This window comes from Battus philenor, unplaced genomic scaffold (genome assembly GCF_028537555.1).
Source record: "Battus philenor isolate CCGP_79_NKW_IND1 unplaced genomic scaffold, ilBatPhil1.0.hap1 SCAF_4, whole genome shotgun sequence".
NCBI lineage: Eukaryota > Metazoa > Arthropoda > Insecta > Lepidoptera > Papilionidae > Battus > Battus philenor.
The window spans coordinates 3,438,770-3,458,839 of NW_027181704.1; the positions used below are offsets into that span (position 1 = coordinate 3,438,770).

Sequence of the window (20,070 nt, forward strand, 5' to 3'; positions counted from 1 at the left end):
GTAAATAACAAATAATAATAACACCAAAAATGTAAAAATACCTAATATAAGATCGGGTATATATCTAGTGAGCAGGAAATAAAAATTATAATTCTTAAATTCAAATATCTCCATATAAACATGAAATATATGTATTAATTATTATTAATTTCTTCAGAATCATGAAAGCGGTTTTAGACCTAGCATAAATAATCTATGTCATGCAGTCAAGAAGTATGCATCTCTGAGATAATCATTTATTTTAAATTCAAACGTTTGATTTTGTGTTGTTTAACCAAAAAATACATTTTAATAGTATACATAACCTAATATATCAATAATTATTTTAATTTGTTTGTATTTATAAGACGCAAACAACTCGGTCCCTCTACAGTTCTGCTTTTTAAGCTATAGATGATTAAAAAACCTTTACATGGAAAACGCTTGTTTCAAAGAAATCCTAGGATGTCGATATGCGTGTGCGTCGAACTATACCTATGCGAGTGAAACGACAAATGACACTGGTTTGTTAGAAAGAGACAGCTGATCAATTTTTATTTATATTTCAGTAATAAATAAAACTGGGAAAATACGCATCCGGCTGCACAATCCCTGAATTATTAAATATTTATTATTTATGAAAATTCTTGATTGACAATGATTATTTTGTATATAAATAAAAACGTATTTTTTACCAAAATTATTTTTATTTACAAATGGACATTTTCCTCGAATACAGCGTTTTACGGTACACATATTATAAGCGAATACTGACACTTAATTTACATCGAGTAAGAAGGAGTTAGCAATAGAGATTGACAACCACAGCTTTTTATTTCAAACAGTATCGGGTTTACATGTTTCGGAATTATATTTTTGTACATAAATGCCATTTATTGCAAAGCTCACATCGAATACAGGAGTAATAACTAATCCATTCATCATACCAAATGGGCTTAAACTGTCGGAGACAGGCAGTGTTTAAAAAATAAGATAAACTGAAATAAATACATGTTAATTGTTCATTATATCTTTACTTTTACAGTTTTTTTTTTTAAATAAAACGCATGCCTCAGTCGATTGATAAAAACAAATTATCATTAGGTAAAAATAAGTATAATCACACGAGCCCCATTATAACACACATAACATAACAATAGATTGAATAATAATAAAAAACAATAAATATGAAAGGAAACGATTGAAGGTGTCCCACTAAATGTTAACTAGGCCCAACGTAAACGAACCTTCATGATTTATGTTACTTATAATTTAGATAAATGCCTAAAATATAATGTTTACAATGTAATACGAAGCTTTTGCACCGGCGTTCGGGAGATATGAAATGAAATGTAAAGTCTATTCAAAAAAAATATATTTAAAGCACACAAAATCAATATCCACGAGCGTCTTGTTCGGCCAACTAAGAAATTGCTTATGTTAGAGGGACCGGAAAGTAATGTCGTTTATGTCGTCATATTTTGCAGAAAATTCAATTTGATTTTTACCACTCTGGTATTGAAAATTTGTATATTAGATGGTTGGCGAAAAAGGTTATTGATAACGAGGGTGAAAATATTGTTTATTAAAAATAAAGAGTTGTTAAAAATGTAGTCGTGTGTATATAACATAAGAAAGCGACATTACTTTCCGGTACCCCCTCATATATTATCTGTACAATTTTGTTCCCGCCCACGCCGGTGCGACAACGAATGGTTTTAAAAAAAAGAAAAACCGAAATAAACACATAATTCACACGTAAAAACAATTTTAGTTAAAATTATTCTTATAACCGAATCTTTGAATCATGCTGTATATTATGCAATTAAAAAAAAAACTTTTTAAGTACCGAAATATTTTTAAAATTATACGAAAGTGTTTCGTGAAATTATAATAAAAATTACAACAATACAATTAAATCATATCTCCTGCAATACAAATGAATCCGTTTAAATTAAAATTTTCGCAATTAAAGCGCACAGAATCGTGTAAGTGGGAATGTGCACTGTGCACTCAGTCTTACCATTCAATAAGTTCCAGACATACGACACGTACAAGAGTCTACAAGAAGCAAGTTAGTTGTTACGTACAAATTATATTAAATGTACATATTATATGTTCCGCATAAACCACTCACGCTCTCATCCGTAATCGGTTGTCTAAGTTCAAATCGTATATATCATGTTTAAAATAAAATTTGTTGTCTTTGGAAGCTGAAAGGGCTATTGTTTATAATAAAAACTAACCCTTTTAATGCCAGAGCCGACATATCAACCCGCGCCTCGTAGCGCTTTACTATTCGCATTACGGAAGAACTTTATTTCAAAATAAATTTATAATACGTCATGAATTACCTAATTTTATTACGAAAAGATTAAAAAATATAGTTTTTCATTTTAACTCTGCGGATGACGATCGAAGATGGAGGTACCTGAATCTAATATAAACACCGAAGGTGGCCGCTCCAGCGACATCCCCTTATCGAACCTTATCCATTGTCCATACAGAATTATGATAAAAAGATGACTTTTTGTACATGTAAATATGTTGTGTAAAAATTCAACTTTTACTATTTTTATGGAAATTTATACATCTTTATTTATATAATTTTTAATAGGTAGAGAAAAAACTAGTCAATGTTTTGTTGTCTACTTCATTCAAAGTGCACTGCTTTTTGAATCATTGAAATTATGTTTTTCCTTAGGTTATTATGCGCATTTTCCTGAACCCTAGTGAAACTGTGAAATTCGTCCGTTTATTCTCGCATAGACACTAAAAGGGTTAATCAATAAACTTATTCTACTATTCCTAATTTTAACTAAACAATAGTATAATGATTTTTAATCATAAAAATAAACATTGAGACGTGACTAAGATTTCTTGATTTTAAAAACTCACAGGATTAATGTACAACTAGTGATACGTAACGAATTATTAATTATTTAGGTTCGAATAAGAACTTGGACAACCGACAGCTCTATATAGCTAGAGCGGAGAACAAACAGCGGTACAACACCTGGCCGCGGACACATCTATCGCTTAGCAAAGCACGGTTATCAAAGTATCAAAAACGACAATAAATATATATTTCAACAGACATTTCACATTGTGGGACTACGTTCTCTATTTCTCTTTCTTCTGCGCGACCGCCGCTGGAGTGCTGTCGGTCTCTTCTAGTTCTTCGTCGGAGTAGCTCGTCGGTTCTTCTCCTGGCTTAAGAAGCTTGCCGACCAGTTCGTATTTCTCTGAAAAAGTTCAATTTATTTTTTAGTTCATTATTTACTAAAATATATTTTTATTAAAATGCATATATGGGATATGATGGCAACAGTAGCTCACTGATAGACGATTGAGACTTGTCATGTCATAGGTCGCGGGTTCGATTCCTTGATTACAATAATATTACATAAGATCGCCACTGCTTACAAACAAGTTTCCAGGGATTGCGCAACAGCGCCCTCTGCGTATCTTTATGCTACACTGCGATCTGCCTAGCGTGGCGATCATGGTATATCCCCCCCATAAATATTTTTAGGGGAGACCTATGCCTTATAGTGGGTTCTATAGGATGAAACGAGGATACTTTTGTACACTCAAAACACTTCTCAATGTCTCTTTTCCGTACTAACAAAATTAAAAGCATACTAACATAAAATTATTTAATGTATAAATATAATAATATATAATCTACTTATATGTAATGGATAGAAGTTTGAATGTACACTATATGAAATATACTTTTACAAATTCGTCGGGGGAGGCCTATACTGAAAAGCCTACGGCTGGAATGTTAAGGTTAAAAATATTCAGGGGTTTGTTATTCAAAAAACATATTTTATTTTATTTTATTTTATATCCAAAGTCACACTACGCGGATTATAAAGCCATTTCATAATAAGGCGCCGTATCAGATACTTCGATAAACCCAAGGATTTGATATATTACATAAAACAGTTATTTTTGGGACAATTTGCGAATTGTTTTTACATTTTTATTGCGATTACAATTATGATTACTGCACCATTTTGTTACTGTGTTGTACAAAATTAAGTTTTACTTATTACCGACAAGAATATTGCGTTATACTTCTGATATAGACCAACGAGCTGTACTGGAATGTATTTCTGCAGAATCATTTATAGTTTCATTGTTGACCACTGGTTTCGAATGAATATTTGTTTCAGTCTGTGCTGATAGCAACGAAAACTTTCATTTATTTTCTGTTTGATTTATTAACTATTTAATAGAATCAGGCGTTACCTTGCGGAAGTCCATCCTAAGTAAGAAAAGGACCAATATTTAGCCACTTCCGCACATGCAGTGGTAGTCGTGCAATGAAATGCACCGCCCGCTAGCCCGCTGATAAATGCGTATGCGGCAAACAATACGAATCACACAACCCCCACCACCAAATTACTCTACACGTGTTTCACCCCTCTACGGGGCATCTTCAGGAGTTATGTAACACCGATTAGTGCTAAACACAGAGTCTTATTTTTTTGATTTATTAACGTTTAACAAGCGGATGTTTGCTACCGTCCAAGAACGTGAATCTGAACCTCTTTGATGACGAAGTCACGAAGAGTTTCCATGCGAGTACGTATCTGTTCCTTCTTGACGTGAGTAATATGATAGCCAAGAATTAACCAAGTTGCGTAATGGCTGGGACTATCTCACTAATGGCATCCAATTTCAAAACGGATTTCGAATTACACTTCGAACGCGAATGAATGATATAAAAAAATTGTGCTTGTAGTGGCCAGTAATACAGTGCATGATTGCTACATACAGACATATTAATGTTAGTTTTTTTTAACTTTGATGGCTCTATCTTATTACCGTGTTACGATTTTCCCGTTTAAAACGCCACATTATTATAAGTCGGTGTCAATTACACACTTTATCTATCATATAACAGGTAAACAATGTGCAAAATAATTAAGATAACTCGACATACGGCTTGTATGGATTTGTATTTACTGTCGTGGTTTTAAAATATAATCCATTGATAAAAGTTACAAGCAATTGACAGTCGTATAAACAATAATTATATAAACAATCAATGTTAGCCTATTGGTTGTGATAGAATCTTAGGTTATGGGTTCGATTCCCAGGCACTTTTGAATTGTATTTTTTTCGGTTTGCTAGATTAAAGCCAACAGCCACAATGAGCGCAATGCCAGTTTATTGCGGAAACCAGCCCGTTGAGACAAGTAATATATCTTTCTTTTCTCATTTATTATTTAAACCGTAATAGAACAGCATACAATTTTTTATTACCTTATAATTTTAACCATAGAACACGAAGCGTTCTATGAAGACTTACCCTACAGGCATTGAAAAAATAATTACCAATACATTTTGCGAACTTCCGAATAAATATTTTTTTGATTTGACGGAAAATGATAAGAAGGACCCCAATAAACAATTTAATAAAAGCACACAACCTGGTCTTTTAACCCTTATATGCATAATTATGAAAAACTGCAACATACCACTTTAAACACAATAGTGTAAAGTAAATTCATAGTGTTGTATATTTGCAACATAAGCTTTTGTTTATAACTATAAAATGTATTTTATCAATATTTTTTCTATTTTCCCTTGTATTGTAGTGTACTTATCTGCAAGATATATATATTTATAAAGTAAAAATAAGTCATTTATTTAAGGATTAATAATTTTTATCTCTGTTCTTTTAGGAGTTAAAAAAACATACAACAATATTACATAATAAACATCTTCCACAACAGAATGTAATAAATTTACTTTATAATATTTTTATTTGTTTATGTTCTACATTTTGGTACACGAAGTGATTTTTATGCCCTTTAGTGCAAAACATGGCAGAATGTTTATCGTTTTAATAATTAAATTCTGTTTTGTTCTTTTGCTACAATAAAGTGAATAAACATGTAGTGGGGAAGAAAGGTTTTTAAAAAAATGTATTTATAAAGAAATCTGTTAAAGTTGTATGTGATAATAATTAGAACAACACGGTTTACGTAAAAAAAAAAAAATTAGTTCATGCCATTGTACGATTTTTTGTGTAGTTTACGGAATTAACTTAAAAACTATAACCTTTAAAATATTTTTTTTTTCGATTTAACATTATCTGTCGTGACCCGATTTATATCGTTGATTTATGGGTCATCTTCTGTACAGAATGATTGGTTATAATTTTAACTGCTTCAAAGCGGTCAATGCATTACTTTCTGTTACCTCTAACACCGAATGCATAGCTGCTATCAATTAATGTATGGTACACACTGTCAAAAAATCAATGGTTCTGGTAATAATGTTATGATATAGTAAGAAAAAGAGTTTTCAAATTCGGAATACTACAAATTAAAATTCATTGCCTGGAGTTATTGGCCTGTGTTCCAATAGAAAAATCACATGTTTCAGAGTGATCATCGATGTCTCTACATTGTGAAACAGACTTAACTTTTTCAAAACTGTATCTATATATAAACATATGCCGGTTGGACGTAAAAATTAATGAGGGAAATATCGCCTCTATGTTAGAAGATAGCAAAAGTAGGGAATCGTTTCTCGATTTTTGTGAAGTAATAGTTAAACACGTTACAAAAATAAACAAGTAAAACAGTGTAATAGAGTAAGTATAAAACTGTACATAAAAATGTGAAATAATGTAAACAAAATTGTAAAATAGAGAAAAAACAAGGCGATGTATAAACGAGAATTGGAATGAAAGAGAAAGATAGATTCAAAGTAAATAAGATAATGAAAAAAAATTAATAAGATTAAAAACGACCCTGTCCTTCCCAAAAATAGAGGTATGAGAGGCCCCCAATAGCGAGGGCCTACAAAAACTACTTAAAAATATCTTCAAACACCTCTTTGAAATAAACAGGTTTTTAACGTAGCCTATTTTAATGCTCTAAATAATACCGGAGAATAATTCGAATTAAATAATCTAATATCATATCAATAAGTGACAAAACAAACATTGGATATCGGCATGAACGATAACGACGTGGGTATCGTGAACACGGTAAACAAGTTTTTTTATTTTTTTTTCATTCTTAACACATTCCATGGCATGCGGGGCGTATATGACCCCTGCTGCACTTTCCGTTCAGGCCATATACAATTCTTATTGAAAAACAAAGGATTCTTAAATGAATTGTAGGCTCGAATATAGATAACTTCACATCACGTATGCCTGTACGTAATGCACTAACTTTTTCCCGCTAATTATAGCTTTGCTTTATTAAAAAAGTGTAAAGCATACGTCTTAAACGACTTTTTTAATTCTTGTAAGTGTGGGTCATATACGCCCCCACGCGGCCTGAATAGAAACTCTTCAAAAACGCCGTGGTTACGAACATGTTAAAACTGAGGGCACATGTTTAAATCAAATTTCAAAAATAATTTTCTATAAAATAGTTACGTCTACCAGCATGTGACTCGGCGATCGGGATTCGGCGAGTGATCTCTTTCTAAAAGCTCTTTACTAAGTGGTTACTTTTTTGGCAGCGGCAAAGATTATTAATGGTATTGGAAAAGGGACATATCCTTTGCAAGAAATCGATATGTTCTATGTAATCATGACGTCTGTTCTGCCTTTCAAAATGAAGTGCTAATTTTTGCATTTAACAAGCGTAGTTGAATAGAGAAATAAATGAGATAATGGGATGTACCATTTTTAAAAAATAAAAAAATTGTCTAATCGAAGGCACAAAACAGAAACATAAAATTAATCATAGACAGCAGGTTGTTATTAATATGTGTTTTAATTTAAGTAAAGAAACCTTAATAACCAATTTACAAGTAATTTCTTAAGTTCTCACCTCAAACTAAATCGACTTATAATTATTGTTGTTCATAATCGAAATAATTATACTTTTATAGCAACGTAGTTTTTTGTAATAATCCGCAGAGTAAATTGATAAACAACGGAAAATTAATGACAGGAAAAACCTACCAACAAAAAGTGGTGCAAAAATCCTACCAATCATTTTGTATCAAGGCTCACAAGTTTACGCGCTACTCTTATACTTCCTCGTCTACAAAGACTCCCTACTTCTGCTCCCGTTCTAACAGAAGCACCTAATCTATCTTAACACGTCACAAATTCCATAAATACTGTAATAGAATTATTCCGAAGGTAATTGATAAAAAATATGAATTAAGATATAAGGTCGAAAAAATTAAAAGAACTGTAACATTAGAAACAAAGAAATAAAATAGAAGTATAGATAGGGAATTGATTTTTAACTAACTGTGACACCAAAGAATGTGGCGAAGGAAGAGAGACTGCGCGTAAGGATTGTTAATCTAAGGAAGAGAGGAAGATGAATCAAAGATGTAGTAACAGAAATTGTAAAGGATGAGAGAGGAGAACGAAAATAAAAAATCATTGTAAAATACTGTCCTAAAATATTATAGGGGGTGGGGGTGGGGGGATAGGCCCCCAAAACAGGGGCCACAAAAAGTATATCATAACAAAATACTTCAGTATTTCTTAGAATCGCTAACAACGTCCCTTGAAATCAACACCAACTGTTCTAAACACAGACTAAGATCAATGTCGGAAGTTCGAAACCGATACGACGAAATTAACGACGAGAAAGTTAAAGGAACGTATTTATGAGTAATGACTTTATAAAAGGTGACTGGAAATAAATGTAAAAGGGGTGAATTTAAAGTTCACTTGTCAGTATTTCCAATCAACCTGTAGATATTACTGCGCTTATTTTTACTTCAAAGCTATAAGAATTAACCTTTAAGGAACATGCGCATTTTTCTAGAACGATGACCAGTTGGTCGACGGATTTTTAAGAAATTAAGCGCTTTATTTCTAAAACGAGAAAAGGTGCATAAACCCTTAGCGAACGAATGCCGCCACACTCTTGACAAATTGCAAATGTTTTACTAAAATCGAATGGCACGATTTATTTTGAATTTTTTTGTTCACTTGTCCCGGTTTGAGGTCGCTATAACGTACCTACTGGACTAATTAGTAGTATTTATTTTTTAAAATGGCCGACATATTTTTGCGCAAGGTATTGTATAACAGTACTCTGTGTAACACAGTACTGTTACGGTAGAGTCGTATTACAATCTACAGAATACCTTGAACGCCTTGTCACTTTCTAGTATAAAAAAAATCTCGTGTATATGTGTGTATATACACATACGTAAATAGTTATACCTCTCAGGTGTAAACACAAAATTAACTTTCGAAACTTTAATTACGCTTACTTGTATTCTACGTTTTTAAAAAGAACCGTTAACCCTTTTAGTGCCGGGCGAAAAAAATGTGCCTATGCGAGAATAACTGGCCGAATTTCAGTTTTACCAGGACTGGAAAAATGCGCATAAAAACCTAAGGAAAAACAATATTTACATGATTCAAAAAGCACCGTATTTTGGATAAAGTAAAGAACAATACATTGACCATTTTTTCTTTAGTCATTAAATTTTTTTATAAAAATAGTGAATGTTGAGTTTGCTCTTACACACCGTGTTTGCATATACCAAAAGTCATCTTTTCATCATAATTTATGGACTAATTATTATGTTATCTCGATAAGGCCCGATAAAGATCCAAAGCCACAGCAAATGACGCCGCAGCTTGGATATCGCTGGAGTGGCCATCAGTTTTCATGTTAGATTTGGTCCTCCACATTTGGTCGTCTTCCGCAGAATTAAAATTATAAACTACATTTTTTAATCCTCTCATAATAAATTAGATTATTTATGACGTATTACAAATTTATTTTGAAATAAAGATCTTCCGCAATGCGTATACACACTACGAGGCGCGGGCCGATGTATCGGCTCCCGGCACTAAAAGGGTTAAATAATAATTAAATTAGGGCGTTCTAGAAAATCATTATCAGTGTCGCCAAAACTTTATGAAGTTGAAAATCGTTAAGTGGTTTTCAAGTGATGCAAACACAACACATCAGAAGATATCATTTCTGCTCCTAACTTCTCTATAACATTTTTAAGTAAGAATAAATTCCAAAAAAGCTAGTAATATCAAAAATATATATTAATAATATTAAAGATTTATACCAATGCCAGGCCCTTACTTAAATGGTGGCAGTTTTGGATCGTTTCGCAAAGGCGCGGTCGAACTCAAGGTCGTGGCCAAAAACTGACGCAACGTAATTAAATTTATGCTTCAGTATCATACATTTTTATAGTTCTATATCAGCTGGAAACTGTTATACAAGCTAAAACTAAAATTTAGCAAACAATTGTTTTAAATTTTACTTCGTTTCCTTACATAGTTGTCATGATTTTGTTACGATTAAATAACTATAAAGATGTTGATACTACAACATATGAAAAGTACTGCACTCTATTTATAAAAATAACACACTATAGACCACTCCGTAGATCAAAAGTACATTTAACAATATACTATTACTTTTGAGTAAACAAGGCTTATGCCTTATGGGTAGTAGTAAAGTCAAAATAAACTTGTTCGTCCATTCGTATTTCTGCGCAGACGACGATGCAGCCAAAAGCCAATTCTTCTGCCAGTGGACATCCACTGTAAAGGATATACCTCCCAAAAGGTCGCCTCGGTGATCGGTGTTATGCTACCCGCATCCGCATATCAGCTACCTTAACTGTTAGGGGAACCGGAAAATAATGTCGTTTCTGTCGACATATTTTACAGAAAAACGTATAGATTTTTATCGCTCCGCCATTGATAATTTTTGTACGAGATGGCAAAAGGTTCTTGATAACGAAGATGAATATATTGTGGATTAGAAATAAAAACTCGTTAAAAATGTAGTCGTGTGAATTTAACTTAAGAAAGCGACATTACTTTCCGGTCCCCCTAATATATCAGATCAATGGAGGGCGCTACCAACGCCGCGTTTGAAAACCTAATCATGTTAACATAATTTTTAGACAATGAGTAATATATTCATTTTCCAATTTAGTTCAGAATTGCCTTAAAACATTCGTATTAGTTTTTAAATATATTTTCCAACACCTAGTATTCATTTATTACATTTAAAAATGTATCTGTTTTCAAATACACATTAATTAAATAAATCAAAACTAGACATTGACTGCAATAAGTTTCTTGGCGTTATATGAATGCTAATTTTGATATAAAAAACATTTATTTTCTTTATTTCCACAAACTTATAAGCATATAAAAATATGTAGCCATAAATGTACACTGTTGATAAGATATTTACGAGGACATGTTCCACGATATCATGCATCTAGCACTTGCATTGATAAGAAAATTTTTACAATTGATTTTCGTACTATCTTGTGCTATATGTAATATATCTTAAAGTTACAGATTCATCGTCATCTGCACAGGATTGCTTTTTCTATATTGCTATGTTACTGTGATTTTTAAGTTGAATATATAATTTTTCAACAAGAACGTGTCAAAATAACTAGACGGCGCGATATACTCTTCGTCTAATATAAATTTTAAATTCAATATTACTTGCCGTTATCATCGAAACTTATTCTAAAGTTTGATTTAAAAAAAAGGGTTTTTTACATACCCCATAAAACTTGGGAATTAGTTAAAATCAAAGAACATATGTAAAAATATAAATCTTCACCACAACCTGTTTTACGTTAGAAAAGGACTAATATATAACTACTACCGCTATGAAAAAAAGCTATATATAGTTCTAAGTTCGTTTTTCTACACGAATAAAAAAATACATAGCGGAAGTAGCTATATATTAGTCCTTTTCTTACTTAGGATGGACTTCCACAAAGTAACGCCTGAATATATTAGATAGCTGTTTTACGTTGTTATATGTTTTATTTATTCAACTTTTTATTTATAGATGTCTCCCATAACTTACAATGCACGTATGTTAGTCCAATGACTAAGATACGACTATAATTAGCCGTTTGCAAGACATTAGTATTGCAGTCATTGTTTTGTGGTTACTGGTTGTCGTTTTGCGCAATCGTTTGCGCAAAGCCTCACACGTATTAGCTTTGTCCCAACTGTTAATTATAGTAACAAAGACAATGTATAAATGCCCTTTTAAATAATATACAGAGGACACAGGTAACATATCTATGGTAATACAAGACCATTGACAAATAAAATTTAAATTTATCAATACAGGGACTCTCGCGCAGATTTTAAATGAAGTCTCTTTTAAATATATTGGACATTTTATATTACGTACGTGATACGCTATTTCAAATTCAAAAAAATCTTTTTTCAAAATGGGACAGATTACATCTCTTATTATACGTTATGATGAGCCTAGTTCGGATTTTGTTTTGAAAATAGGCCAAAGAAATTTAATCGGACTAAATAAATAAAACAGGATAAAAAAAAGTAAAATTACCCATTTAATAATCGTTAAAAAAAGCCGGAAGGCGAACATATAATTTAAAATTCCATTTGTGAATATTCTATGAATATATTTACAGTGTAGTTCTTTTTTTTAAATATAGCTATAGAAACTTTTTATCTTAAAGACTTACTCGATAAAGTCGAGACGCTGATATGAAAAAACTGTTTTTGCTTCTAGTATTTAAGCCGTTTATATCACATTTCCCGGGAAAATCCTAAATGTTTCTATGAACACACAATTTAGTACACGCATCGAGGAAGCAACACCCGATATTTAATTTTCTTAACATTTTTCTTTTAGACATTTTTAAATTCCAATTATAGACAGTAAATATATCTATTTACAGTTCGTCAAAAATCTTGTTTATTGCAGCAACATTAACCTTTAAAAATATGTTGCGACATAATTCTTTTAAGTCATTTATAGGAATGTAAAAAATTGCATAACAAATCTCTCGATTCAAACTAAAAAAACCATGATTTTTTTTTCTAAACTATAAATACGGAGCTGCTGAATTATTACTTATTTTAAAAAAATGGTTAAAAAATATTTACTTCTCTTTCTCTATTTCTTTATTCTTTCCGAGACAATTGCGATGAAATTATAGTACATATGTATGTTTAGTCTGTACGTACACATTAGATAACCAGCATTTATTACTCTACTGTTTCCCTACTCTCGTTGTTTGGAAGAAATTGTCTCTTATGATAAGACCGCCCATTGTACTTTTGATTTTACTTTTATGCAATTATGTATACATTTTTTAGCGTAAAAATTAAAAGTTTTAAATAAATAAATAACGTGAGTAGTCGTGAATTAACCTCTCGTATGCTAAAGGTTTGCCAGGCGCACACTGTACAGTGCCACCAATTTACGACGCGCGAGTGACGCGTTGGAGTTTGGATAAACTGTATTTTTCATTCGGGAACAAATCCTTAGAATTTTTAATGCATAGTTGTTGTCTATAATCTGCAGTATATCCAAATTAAAATGCAAAGTATTTTGAACTGTATTATAAGCGACATTCGATAAAATATAGCTTGCGTAGTTTCCAGATATGTCATTCCTGAAGCAGAAGAGCAGCTCGGGCAGATCTAGGCGAAAGCAAACGAAGGGTTGTGTGTTGTGGGGCCCGCAAAAATTACAGCACTCCCACTAACTTGAGAAGAGACTTGAAGACCCACTAAGAAGACTTGATAGAGCAATACACAACAGTACAATACAAATAGTTTTTACGTGAACTACTAAATATTAGTCAATACAATTTTTTTATTATGTCTTTCATTTAGGTACAGACAATACGCAAATAGAATCTTATCGACCCGATCGATATTGACTTTACGAGCATCGCTAGAGAAGTTTCAATAATAAATGCAAATCAATATACTGCGAAGGCGTACAATTGCGCATTTGACCTAATTTATAAAATTCGTCATACTTTAACACAAGGATATCAGTTACATGGGGGATTTAATGAAACCGGTGTGACAAGTCCGAGCTGTGGACACCGAAAATATTATAATTTCACGTGTAGGACTAACTGCATAAGGTTGAATTTTCAATAACATTATCATATTTTAAAATGCTCAATATATTTTATTTTTTATTTATTTATTCATTACACATTATGTAATGAAGTACTTAATACCTTATGGGTTATTCTTTACCAGTCAATTTCGTGTTAAGGTTTTACGTAAACGAGCAATCCCGAAGGATGTAAATAAAGCTTTTTTTTATTTACTAAAGTTGTGGATTGAAAGAATTGAAAATATAGTAGCTTATATCGCGAAGGACAGCGTGTTTTACATTTTAATTTATAAATTAAAACCGGCGGTACTATTGTACGTACTTATGTCTGCCTAGTACTTTAGTTTAAGGAGGGACTTTTCACGGATAAATTAAAACCAGGGAAAAGATATTCCTGGAGAGCTTTTTCATTTTCTTTGGAGTAGATGTGGCTGGTTTTTGGCTGTGCCAACTTATAGGCGGCAGAGACTACACAAAAGTAACAGGCGTTCGAAATTTAAATACAGGAGATGTTCGTAGCCTTCAGGTGGCAACTGGCCGTAAAACAATAGTCAACATAAAATTCTGCTAACCACTTGAAAGGTATAATCAGAGAAGCGACCGTGAGTATAAATTATAAAGACTCAGAAGACCGATCCAAGAGAAAGGTTTATAACGGCACGAAGAAATACTAAAGCGAGTTTATATATATATAGATATGCACAAATACATATTCTCTTATATTTATATATTACATAATTCATTCGTTTGGACTTCAAACCTAAATCTAGGTTACAATGGGAAAGACAGGCTTTTATAATGCGGTGAATATTACTTTAGATACCACGGCCGTTTTTATACAGATTAAATTTTGTACCGATATTTCTAAACACAGATTATTTATTACTGTTTATAGTTAAAAAGTACGAATATCTCAATTAACGGTTAAGTACAACGAATACGATACTATTTGTAAAAATTTTAACACAACGAAAATCTAAAAATTATAATCGAGACAAGATAATGTAAATTATTAACTTAAAATTTATTAATCTAAAGCTTGTGTCGAATTGACAAAAGAATGTTATTTTGTAATTCATAAGGGTGGGTCCACGTAAATTTATCTGCCTTTGATAGTGAAGAAGTAACATTTAGGCTTACAATTACCCTACTAATGAAGGCAGATAATACTTTGAGAAGCTCAGCTACTTTTATTTATAAGATTAAAAACAAACAATCAATTCTCACTTTTCTTTACAGAATTCTATTCGTGGTTGAAAATCAGCTGCTACGCAATTTTCCGTAGTTCGATCTGATCTTTCGAATATTGATGAAATCTAGCTGCAGGGGATCCTTCAAAATCAGATAAAGAAAGTCCAGAATATCTGATCTAGAGATTTAATTCTTTTAACATTAAAAGTACAGCCGTGAGTAAATTTTCAGATATATTTTGTAAAAAGAAAGTAAAGTGATGAAGGTTTATACTCGCACAAAAGTCAATAAATAAGACGCGTATGTCACAATCTACAAAATGTAAATATATGAAGAAAATTTATATCTTGTATAAATATTTCTCATTAAATTTGTGCACCCACGAATAACAAAGGACTTCAATTTAAACATGGTTGAGTAAATGAATATTATCCTGTAATAATACACCGATGTATACAAACTAGTCAAGTAACACCTTACTTAGGTTAGTTATTATTTCTGAAACTATTGATTTTTGGTTTTGGTATACCATTCAATAATTATCAGATATATACATTCACCACATTAAAACATTTACAGCTATAACCAATCATCCTGTATATAGCGTGGTTATAGGTGTAAAATAATAACAGAAAACGTAATCATAATTTAGCAAGAATTTATTAGAAATAAACGTGAAAGCTTTAAGACATTTCCATCTATGTCCTGACTCATCATGATATCTCTGCAACCATGAGGCTTAGAGTCTTGATATTTGGTAGGAATATTCCTTTACCCCAGTAGAGATCAGCTAAGAACGGATTATACGAAATACCGTAAGGAAATATACGTAAGGGGTGAAGAAGCCGTTCATTAAAAAACTTATTTTTAAACTACATCACTTATATATCTATGAAACATGGGTAGATCTTTTTTGCATGTTAATATTACCAAAATTTATTTTACAACATGACATGAAAGGTAATGAAAGTGGGCGTGGGTCAGTTATTTATTCATGTATTTCAGTGTGGGTAAAACAACGCAGAAAATATACAAAATTCCGAAGACTTGAACGAGGTCTGTCTGTCCATCTTATAAGCGGACATCACCAGCCATCTGTACTACGCCCTAGGTGGTCTGCACACTGGTTCTTCAACTTCTCAAATTACTGGTCTAAGTCGGTAACTTTAGTCCATCTACGGATCTCCTAACTCTTGATTCGATGCGAAATAAATCCCGAACAACCTCTCCATGACTTGAGTGACGAGCTTACCAACAAGGTCTGAATTTAAAAAGGCCTTATATATCTGGTATTAATGCCTAAATTGCTAATAATCTAGAATGGATATCACTCATAACAATAAAACTAAAAACAACCGTAAGAAACTCAGGTTTAATATGTATCCATAAATATTCATGCTTAAAATCAGTTAACTGAAACCTCGGTGCAAAGTAGATTAATAATGCAAGAGGCTTTTATTTAAATAAATGCAAATAACCACAGTGTTAAGTAAGACAGTTTTTTTTTTGTGGAGAGATTTTAGGTCCAATGACCTACAAATATGGCTTGTGATGTTTTTACTGTTACAACTAGACCAGGCACTGGATCTTTTACATTTTGATCCAAACATATCCTCACCTTTAAATAGAGAGATATCTTCTCGGCAAGTAACTTCAACTTAGTACTGGAAGCCGTCATGCGAATACTCAAACGTAAAGAAACTAATATCGAGATAGCGCGGACTACATAGTACTAACTGGCCGATCCAAGCAGATCCTGATTAAGAACAGAATGTCTTTGGAATCAAGGCCAAAATAAATAAAAAAACAAATATCTGACATAGCCGTCTGCCAATAGCAGATCAAAACATCGGCAGATGAGACAAGGAGATTGAAGGTATAAAAGAGTTTCGTTATCTAGGATTGAACCTAAGCTCCCAGAGCGTCATGGAAGAGGAAACCATAGCTCATAACTGTTGGAAATAGATGTTTCTGGGCATGCAAGACCACACTATGCTGCAGGCTATTAATTTCCAAATCTAATAAACGATAACCTAGCAAGTTGTGACCTCTGCCATTGAGACCTGGACCCTGCCTGGCACGAGAAGATAACGGCGCGTATCGTGTTAAGACGAATCAAGAACTGAACAAATTTATCGGGTTCTGCAAGTCATAAAACCCGAGATGGGTAGGCCAGGCCATTTGGAAAGTATGACCCAGGGCTGTTAAGGCTACCTCCGAATGGAGACCACGAGAAAAAAAACACCACAAGAAGACTCCAGAAAATGGCTAGAATGTGAAAAATTTTTGAAATATAATAGTGTACTTAGCTACTCTATCAGTTGGATGCGCTAAAATGAAATTCTTAAAATAAAAAAAATACTTTATAAATCAAAACATACTTCACTATAAGTGCTACTTATCCAAAAATTTGTAGAGTACCTTCCAATTGACCTCATAGAAACCAATAACTAAAGATACCCAAAAATTGCATAGGCAACCATGGTTTAAAATATGCAAAACAAAAAATTAAGACAATGAGAGAAGATCAAACAAGGTAATGTAAAATAAAAATAAGCACTGCACTGCACTGTTATTGATGAAATAAATCAATTATATTTATTTCATCACTCTCAGATACACAAAAATGTTACAAAAAAGTAATATAATAAGAGCTGTTTGTTATAATTGAATTGAAGGAGTTACTCATAAAACATTAAGACAATAAAAAAGCAAAGAATTATTAATAGAATACAATAGCTATTTACCTCTGAACTGTGCCTCCCATTCTTTTACAGAGTCCATCTCCATTGAGTTGAGATCACTGAGATCATCATACTCTTTGTCTGATGATGTTACTGAGAATGTGGCCAGTCCTCTAGATGCATCTTTACCTCCAAATGCTGCATATGGACCACCTGATGAACAACAATTATTTTTAAAACAACTTGTCAAAATTTATTAGATCATTTATATTGTGTGATAATTTATTCCCATTTTTATCAATCAACCATAACTTTAATAAAAAAAATTAATCCAGAGATCTGATATCTTTATAGAGGCAAATTGTGTGAAGTTATTTTCTGATATTGAAGTCAAGGTAATTTCAATGAGTAGATATTTCTGGAGTGCATTTTGTTATATAACTTGCACAAACAATAATAATTACCTTGTTTACATTCAGTATTTTTTAAAGCAAAAGTGGTTTACATAATAAGCCTATACTTTTACTTAAAAGTAAGTATGCTTCTTAATTTAATCTCTGAATTATTTATATTGCCAAAAAATGAAGTATATTGGGCGGTCATATCACCCCATTAAGTCACCAAACTAGTTTATAAATGAATGGAGTTCTAAGTAACTTTTTTTGCAAAAACAGCAGCTTGGATAGCATTTGAAACAGCTATTTGTCAATACTTCCAGCAGCATATCTTGTAATTGCTATGGGACGGATTGGCATGTCCTAAAGATAAAAACACAGGCAAAATTAAGCCAAAAAAAATTCTCAATGATGTTTGCACAATCACTGTGATATCCTTTTTTGGAAAGGATTTTGCATTACATTGCTGCTCAAATGGCATTTGCAGTTTCTGTTAGTTTGAAGGGACAAAACACAGATTGGTAAATAAAAACTCATTTATAAGAATCAAAACTTGAGGGTTCTCCTGGGAGCTTAGGCTCAAGCCTTTGCATATTACTACAATGAGTATTAAGCAAAGACTAAGTATTTCAAACAATTGATTTAGGAATAACTAAAGGCTACACAAATTTTGTATCAATTTCACAAGATATGATTCTAGCCTCATAAATTATTCAAATCAATGATTTATTTTAGCTTTATATGAGAAAGGTGCACTTATGTAATATAAAACATCTTTCTTAACTAATAATAAATGCATAGTTATTATGTAATGACCCTTAATTTTTTTCAACACAAAAAAAACTGTGTTTGCAATTATTAATGATGTGTATTTCATCTCCATCGACTTAAATTTAAGTAAAATAAGTGAATTGTTGAGTCTGTGGTAATGTATTGAGATAAATGTTATTAAACGATTTTATTAAATTTTCATAACACTAAAAAATAAATAATTAAGGCGAATTATTATAATTGTAAATTTTAGGATACAAGAGATTTTTTATGAATAAAAATAAAATACGTATTTTTCTTAATACCAATTGACTGAAAATCACGTCACGAAATAAAGCATTATTTTGCTTTAAAATTAATAATAATTAGCTAATTGAACACAATTTGTGTTGTTATGAATAAAAACATTATTTGTACGTTATTAAAAGAAAAAATATACATTTTTCTAAACTGCATTCGGCAATGCAATGCAAAACCGGCAAGTGATAAAACACTGACTCACTGTGTCGATTCTATTTATAAACACTTGCATAGTGTTTCAACAATCTAATTAACATATTTTGTTATATATTCTCCTGCATAAGTGATACTTATTCCAACATATACGCTTACCGGGACCGTAGAAACGACGTCCCCGAGTTACATCGAATATCCAACCGTTTACAGCCACTAGCACTCTGCCATCGGGTTGATTACCATCATACTGCCGCAATTCGGCAACAGTCATGTCTTTTCGAAGCTTTGGAAGTTCAGGAGACTCGGTAGCAACTTTATTAACCCTGCTTCTGTATATTTTATACACCAACAACATAATAATCACAGTCAAAATTAAATTCACCGGACTGTATATTATTTCAAAAAAAATATTATTACTCGGCGTTGTACTCTCAGGTTCCGGAGGTTTGATATCTGAAGTGGACTCCATTATTTATAAAAAAAATTATAGGTGAATCGAAACGTGGATTTTTTATTTAATTTTACAACAAGCCGCTCGAAGTACAACTGTGCGTCTAATTAAAATAAATAAAATCAAATCACTGACTGCTGATTGACGTCACCTTTCCAATGCGGTGTACTTTAGTGATGGCGAGACGTACACATTCAGAATTGAATTCGATTGTAATATATAATAGACGGGTGTATATCGGTTCATATAACTTTTAATATCCACTTGAAAAT

The 20,070-nt window shown here is 32.0% G+C and overlaps 1 protein-coding gene across 1 annotated transcript; it reads right to left on the bottom strand.

The window, feature by feature from the left end:
* Positions 1 to 693: 693 nt before the first annotated feature.
* LOC137928639 (membrane-associated progesterone receptor component 1-like) lies at positions 694 to 19,966 on the bottom strand. The gene is made up of 3 exons (XM_068771545.1): positions 19,504 to 19,966; positions 17,789 to 17,938; positions 694 to 3,224 (listed from the first exon to the last, which is right to left on the bottom strand). Exons 1-3 carry the CDS (start codon positions 19,814 to 19,816, stop codon positions 3,103 to 3,105), a joined length of 585 nt encoding a protein of 194 aa, XP_068627646.1. The 5' UTR covers positions 19,817 to 19,966; the 3' UTR covers positions 694 to 3,102.
* Between the last annotated feature and the right edge of the window lie 104 nt (positions 19,967 to 20,070).

What these genes read in the sequence shown, in the direction of transcription:
- LOC137928639 (XM_068771545.1), bottom strand. Translation starts at nt 19,816, where the DNA reads ATGGAGTCCACTTCAGATATCAAACCTCCGGAACCTGAGAGTACAACG. An exon ending in ACGTCGTTTCTACGGTCCCG is followed by an intron (nt 17,939 to 19,503) that starts GTAAGCGTATAT and finishes GTTGTTCATCAG; the next exon opens with GTGGTCCATATGCAGCATTT. An exon ending in ATGGGAGGCACAGTTCAGAG is followed by an intron (nt 3,225 to 17,788) that starts GTAAATAGCTAT and finishes GAACTTTTTCAG; the next exon opens with AGAAATACGAACTGGTCGGC.